The following is a 7,602-nucleotide window of genomic DNA, read 5'->3' as shown; positions in this document are numbered from 1 at the left end:
CTTCTTTGGTTTCACTAAAGAAGTGATCAACAAGTTCTACCAAGCTGAACTTTCTCTCTTTCAGCACATTCAGCTCTCGGAAGGTGAATGGGAATATGAACTGGATGTCCTGGTTGGCTTTGCCTTCAGCCCAGTCCAAAGTGAACTTCTGTGTTAAGACTGTTTTCCCGATGCCAGCCACTCCCGTTGTCATCACGGTTCTGATTGGTTCATCTCTTCCAGGTGGGGTTTTAAAGATGTCTTCACATCTGATTATTGTTTCTGGTCTGTCTGGTTTCCTGGATGCTGTTTCAATCTGTCTGACCTCATGTTCTTCATTGACCCCTGCTGCCCCTCCCTCCATGATGAAGATCTCTGTGAACATCTGATGCAGAACGGTTGGGTTTCCTGCTTTAGCAATCCCCTCAAACACACACTGGAACTTCTTCTCCAGGTTGGACTTGAGTTTACGCTGACAAATTTCAGAAAGACTTCCTGAATGAACACACAACAAGAAAAATCAATAAGTCAAAGAACATATTTCAACATTCAAATAATAAGTATATATTTTAATGCATTTTTTCATACATTAGTAAATGTCCCATTTTTAAATGTGTTAAAATCCTCTTACTGCTCTGCAGACGGTCAGCCAGCTCCTCCTGCTTCATTCTCCTCAGGAAGTGCAGTGTGATCTTCAGAAATGCTTCTCTGCTCCTCCTCCTCTGCTCTTTATCCTCACCCTCCAAAACCTCCTTATCCTCCCTCTGACTCTCTAAGCATTCTGGGTAATCTGGACATAGAACCTTCTGAAACTTCTTCAGCTCGTTCTTTACAAAAGTGACGATGTTCTCCTCCAGCAGCTGGACCAGAATGATAAAGTCAACATTTAGTTTAAAGAACTCAACATGTGATTCATCTCTCAGTCTGAAGGCCTGCTGGTTTGAAAAGAGCAGCATGGAGACTATTGGGATCTGAATGGTAGTTCATCATTTAATCTGTAGATAATAATGAAAATGTTCTTTTAATATGTACACACCATAAATATGGAGTCCAGGTCTGTTTGCTGCTGCAGGTCAGACTGACCACCGAGGCCCTCATAGCTCTCCTGGTGAACTCTGTAGAGGAAACATCAAGTTTAAGAACATTTAATGATCTTAGCACAGTCCTGATGATGACACAATGGCAACTGTGTCTATTGAGGAGTGTTATGTGGTTCAGGACTAGGATTGGGTATCGTTTGGGTTCGTTATCAGCGTTGTGGTCTGACAATTTGAGACTAAGTGCCAAGAAACAATACAGGAATACCGTGGACTCTAACTACCAGAGCTCCAACACCAAGAACATGTGGTCTGGACTAAGAACCATCACAGACTACAAGAGGAAACCTGCAGGTCTCAGGTAACCTGGACCTGATGGCCAAGCTCTTAAGGTGTCAGCAGATCAACTGGAAGATGTCTTCATAGACATTTTCAACCTCTCAATGCTCCAGTCTGTAGTCCCCCCATGATTCAAGTAGGCCACCAAGGGCGGACTGGCCATTGGAGGTTTGGGAGATTTCCTGCACGGCCGGTCCATCCCAGGCAAAATCGGCCATCATATTTCAATTTCCGGTTTGTGAAAGAATATGAATTTATTATTTTATTGTAACACTGATGTCCTATACTCATTATTATATGCCGATAATTCTAGTCTATAACAAGTTTACAAGTCTTTTTATTTTGCATGTAAATACAGTATGAAACCTATTTAAATGTATTACTATTGTTATTTATTTTTATTTTATTTTATTAATTTATTTGACAGGGACAGTGTACATTAATTAACATTGCTGTTAATGCACCAGAATTAGCCAAAAGGCTACTTTTCATCCGTTAACTCCCTAAAAAACCGTTTCATCCGTTGTCTCCCTAAAAAACAACCACTTAGTTAAGTCCAGTCATGGTAGTGATGTGGAGGAAAATGATGAAGAGGAGGAGGACAGGCAGGAGGAGTATGGAGCAGGAGGAACCAGCACAGATACAGTGGAAGAGTCCAGTGTGCAGGACTGTATAACGTAGCGTTGGCTTGTTTTTGTCTCCTTTTGTAGAGTTATTATCACTGGGCATCAGATCAAAACCACATTATGTGGCATCGCCAAACCCCAACTATGAAGCTCTGAGAGAGTCAGGTAATAACAAAGTTCACTTTTAAATTCTTACCTTCCTCCAACAGCTCGTCCATCTTTAAAGTTAATAGGACGATCCATAGACCAGTCACTCTTCATGGACACACAGCTGGGTCCAGGTCCAGGTTTCTGCTGCTGCATCCTGATACAAACAAAGACCGTGGATGAGTTACTATTCACCAAAATGTAATGTGATGAAAGATGCCGTCTCATCTCAGTCGTTGACTCATGTTGACTAATAAAGTAAGAAGTTTAGAATTTTATTAATTAATTCATATAGGAGTTGGACACTGTGATGTCACTGCTGACACATTATATCGTTGAGTCCTCCAACAGACTACGGACCTCTGGACCAAGTCTGGATTCTTCTTCTCAGGAGAGGCAGAAAATAACAAAGTTCATTTTCAAATTCTTACCTTCCATCAGCAGCTCGTCCATCTTTAAACTCAACATAACGACCCATAGACCAGTCACTCTTCATGGACACACAGCTGGGTCCAGGTCCTGGTTCAGGTCTTTCCTGCAGACTAATGCAAACAAAGGGACTAATACTTTTAATCAGATGCAGTAATTAATTTGCCCTGTTTTATTATTATAACAATAATGATCTGTAAGTGTTATTTTGAGAGTTGAGCGTCAGGATGAATATTATAAATGGATCCGTCTCAGAGTAGACCACGTTGTGAACATGTAACTTCTCTTAGTGCTGCACTCTGAAGCAGAAGCTCACGTCACTTTGACTCAACATGAGTCTGATGACTTTAGACTCAAGTTCACTAAATCAAAACCTCAACAACAAGGACTTGTGATTTCACTTGGACTTGATATCCTCCCAAAGCCCAAAGATTAATTATGATCAAAAATAAAACAAATTGCAATGAATCAACTCATGTTCCTGAAAACAGACTTTTAGCCGTGGTAAGAAAGGTGTTTGGCAGTTCAGAGCTGGCTGGTGGTCCTGGTCCTGGTCTCACTGGGCATCAGATCAAAACCACATTATGTGGCATCGCCAAACCCGACTATGAAGCTCTGAGAGAGTCAGGTAATAACAAAGTTCACTTTTAAATTCTTACCTTCCATCAGCAGCTCGTCCATCTTTAAAGTTAATAGGACGATCCATAGACCAGTCACTCTTCATGGACACACAGCTGGGTCCAGGTCCAGGTTTCTGCTGCTGCATCCTGATACAAACAAAGACCGTGGATGAGTTACTATTCACCAATATGTAATGTGATGAAAGATGGCGTCTCATCTCAGTAGATAAGCAGTGGTTGTCTCTTTGTTGCGTATTCCAGTAAGAAGTTCTTATGAACTAGATATTGAGAGTGAATCCTGATGGAGGAGTGATGTGAGTGCTGAGCTCTAACATGGAGAAGAGTCCATCATCATCTCACCTCTGAGCTTTGGTCTGGCTGTCATGGTCCCCCCACAGAGTGGTTTTAGAGGGAGGGGGTCCCTCCTCTCTGTCCTCACACTGACTCATAGCAGAGTCCACACCTGCTGGGAGACATCACCTCTGTTACTATGACAACACACACAAACCAAGTCGGTCTCAGTAGTTGGAAGATGGCTGTGGTTTAAATATAATGCATCATGGATCTAAGTTATTGGACAAGTTCTGACACATCCTTCATTTTTCACTGATGATTTAAGCTCCCCCATCAGATGATGGAGTTCTACTATCTGTCCACTAGATGGAGCTAACTGACCATCTAATGAGCTAAAGATCAGCAACAACAACTCTGCTGTGAGCAGCAGTGTGATGTATGCTGTTATGTAGCCTAATATCTAGGGCTGAGGGGAAGTGGAACAGATAATGAATGTAGCTGATTCTGTAAAACAAGAAGCTGTTACATAATGTCTAGGACTTAGAGGACATGGAAGAAGAACTAATGACTGTATCTGATACGGCCCGTCAAAGACCCTAAGGCCTGTCAAAGACCCTAAGACCTGTCAAAGACCCTAAGGCCTGTCAAAGACCCTAAGGCCTGTCAAAGACCCCAAGGCCTGTCAAAGACCCCAAGTTCCGTCAAAGACCCTAAGGCCTGTCAAAGACCCTGAGGCAAAGTAAATGGAAGAAGAACTAAGGCCTGTCAAATCTGACTCCACAATTCATAAACACATGGTTTTCAGCATTTAAGTTACATAACACAAACAATCGTGGGTATACCGTCCAAAATGTGTACCCAGAACTGACCATTTCCCTAATGTTTCATACTATCTAGCTCCATTATGGTCAGCATGGTTAGCATTGGTTAGCTCCTGTTGTTAGAGCAGCTGGTGATCCTGAACACAGCTGTTAGGATTAATCACTGTTACAGTTAACCCTAACCAAGCTACACTCTTCTCCAACAAAACACATGTTTACAGTTTAATGAAAGATCAAAAATCAGCTGAAAAGTGGAACTTACCAGATGTTTAACGGGGGGGAAACATCTGCGTAACAACAAGACAAAGTCAAAGTAAAAAAATGCTGAATAACAAAGAGCACAAAGTTGACGAGTGAGAGAAAGAGGAAGTGGGGGAAAGTGGGGGGGGGGGAGAGAATCTGGATTCAGTTCCACAGTCACACAATAATCTCATATCAAATATTAAATCACACAGAGGACATTTTACTGTCCCGTGTGATTTTACTTTACATTTACCCCTAACCCTAACTCTGTCCAAACTTAACTCTTTAACCCATTTTACAGTTTGATGAAACTAACAGATCAGAAATCAGCTGAAAAGTTTTACTTACCAACAGTTTAACCTGGAGGAAACATCTGGGTCACAACACAGGACGGAGTCAAGGACCAGAGAAAGACTTCTACACACCTAAGTAGCCCATATGAGCAGATGTATGTGAATTAGTTCAGACAGTCTCCTACATACGTTGTCCTAGGGAAAGGGGGGGCAAATAATTTCCCCAAGGGGCCACATGAGGAACAGGGGCTGTTGTGGAGGAAGTATCAAGGTAGTAAGTATTAAAAGCTAAATGTACAACGTATACGTCGATGTATATGTCACACGGAGGCCACTTGGAGAGATACCTGCTGCTGTACAAGCTGCAGATCTTTAGCTCATTAGATGGTCAGTTAGCTCCATCTAGTGGACAGATAGTAGAACTCCATCATCTGATGGGGGACTTCCCTCACACTTACTGGATCCAAGAATGTATGGCTGCAAACTGGAGCGTCCCATTTAATGCCGTCCCGCCTGGTGCCATCCTCGAGATCTAAATTTCAAAAGAAAAGCTTGCATCTGGAATAAAGTGCTTCAAACAATAGGCCATATCTCTTACTTTTCAAAGTAAAAGCTCACGTCAACTATCATGCTAATGAATAAAATACTTGACATTTTTTTATTTTAATAATTAAAAATATATGTCCATCTCTAAAATAAATGCAGATTATAAGCAAACTAAAAGATTCCTGATGGGGGACTTCTCTCACACTGACTGGCTCTGGGACCAGGTTGGACTGGTTCTGACGTCTCTCTGACTCTGAAGTTATGAAGACGTCACGGCGTCATCGGATCAAATGCACATCGACGCCAGAAATTCATACGTTGTAGAATTATTCTATTAATGTCAAGAAGTTTAAAATCCAACATTACAGCCATCAGTCCACTGATCACAGAAATCCTCAATCAGTCGCTCAAATCCGGTCAGGTTCCTCCAGCTCTCAAAAATGCAGTTATCCGCCTCCATCTGAAAAAGCCGTCACTCGACCCTGACATCCTGGCTCACTACAGACCCATTTGAAACCTGCCGTTTTTGTCTAAAGTCCTGGAAAAAAATGTTGTAGCCCAACTCCACAATCACCTTCACATCCATAACATATATGACAAATTTCAGTCCGGTTTTCGAGCAGCACACAGCGCTGAGGCAGTCCTGGTACGCGTCATAAATGACCTACATATGACTGCAGACCAAGGCTCACCATCTCTCCTCCTCCTCCTACTGGACCTATCGGCCGCCTTTGACACCGTGGACCACAACATCTTGCTCCACCGTCTCCAGTCTGTAGTAGGACTTTCTGGGACCACATTAAGCTGGTTCCAGTCTTACCTCACAGGCAGGACGGAGGATGTGGCTCTAGGACAGTCCCAATCATCACCCCACACAGTCAGCTGAGGAGTGCCACAAGGGTCCGTCCTCGCTCCAACCCTTTTCACCATCTACCTACTACCCCTCGGTCACATCATCCATGAACACAAAGTTTCATTCCACTGTTACGCAGACGATACTCAACTATACATAAAAATTGACTCCACACTCCCCTCAGCTCTGCCGTCTGCACTTCAGGTTTGCCTGGAGGAGATAAGGGCATGGATGTCTGACAAAGTCCTTCAATTAAATAGCAGCAAAACCGAAGCTATCCTGAACGGTACCCCACACCAAACCCAGTCCTCCTCCCTCAGCAGTATATCCATTTTTGATCCATGCCTTTGTCTCCTCCAAGTTGGACTACTGTAATCCCCTTCTTGTCGGGATCCCCGGCAGGAGCCTGCAGAAGCTCCAGCATATTCAAAATTGCGCTGCCCGGCTCCTGACGAGGAGGCGCAAATATGATCACATCAGCCCGGTCCTGGATCCCTCCACTGGCTGCCCATTAAACAAAGAATTCACTACAAAATCTGTTTTTAACTCCCTACAAATGTGGCACTTTGAGATTTCGTTTTGAAATGTAAAGGGCATTATAAATAAAATGTATTATTATTATTATTATTAAGAAGTAACACAGAAGTAGAAGAAAGACATCCCTTTATACGTATATCCGGTGAGGGGAAATTCACATTGTTCACTCAGTTTGGTTCATTTAATACACACTGGACAGAGGTGGAAAATAAGGAAATACATTACTTACGTTACTGTATTGAGCAGTTTTGTTGTGTATTTTGTATCATTATGTATTAGTTTTTAAAATGTAGTTGATTTTAAGGTGAAGCATTGTATTTTGCTACATTGAAAACCATATCCGTTACTGAATAAAAAGAAGTTTGACTAAGGAAAACTGAAAGGAAGAAAAATAAATAAATAAACTTCTTCTCTGGTTGCAAGGCGCAATTAGAAAGAAATAGAAGAAGTGTAAGGTGTGGGAGGGTCGGACCCATGGATGTATTAAGAGAACGGTCTGACCCCTGTGGCGGCGAGCTGAGACCTGAATGGGAGACATTAACATGGACGGGAATCAGCTGTTATCCCTCAAAAACATCAGCTCATGGGAAAGAAAGAGAGGTCGATACAGAGCGCCGAGGTTTTAACCAAACATGGACGCACAACATCGCCACAACACAACACCATTTTCTGAAGGGGAGTTTCTGGTTACTTGTCAGGTTTTTCCCTTCTTGTCCAATGAAAACCACGTATCTCCAGATGTGTGTTGATGTTGAATGTTTGTGATAAACTGAAGTATGATGTCATAAGAGTGTCATAAAAAAGAATAAATCTGTAAAATAAGAAGAAACTAAATGTC

General features: G+C 42.3%; 1 protein-coding gene across 1 annotated transcript in view; it reads right to left on the bottom strand.

Annotated features, from left to right (window-relative positions):
• The window catches only part of LOC117938738, a 7,133-nt gene extending 2,234 nt beyond the window's left edge, over positions 1-4,899 (bottom strand). Inside the window, exons 1-9 of the mRNA XM_034863590.1 lie at positions 4,883-4,899; positions 4,555-4,619; positions 3,538-3,643; positions 3,217-3,324; positions 2,560-2,670; positions 2,178-2,285; positions 1,016-1,094; positions 611-839; positions 41-474 (exon numbers count right to left, since the gene is read on the bottom strand). Of these exons, the coding sequence (XP_034719481.1) occupies positions 41-474; positions 611-839; positions 1,016-1,094; positions 2,178-2,285; positions 2,560-2,670; positions 3,217-3,324; positions 3,538-3,626 (1,158 nt within the window). The 5' untranslated portion in view covers positions 3,627-3,643; positions 4,555-4,619; positions 4,883-4,899. The remainder of the gene's footprint in view (positions 1-40; positions 475-610; positions 840-1,015; positions 1,095-2,177; positions 2,286-2,559; positions 2,671-3,216; positions 3,325-3,537; positions 3,644-4,554; positions 4,620-4,882) is intronic.
• Positions 4,900-7,602: the final 2,703 nt, after the last annotated feature.

The sequence above is a fragment of the Etheostoma cragini genome, chromosome 3 (genome assembly GCF_013103735.1).
Source record: "Etheostoma cragini isolate CJK2018 chromosome 3, CSU_Ecrag_1.0, whole genome shotgun sequence".
NCBI classification, from domain to species: Eukaryota; Metazoa; Chordata; class Actinopteri; order Perciformes; family Percidae; genus Etheostoma; species Etheostoma cragini.
This window is presented reverse-complemented; position numbering and strand designations above follow the sequence as displayed.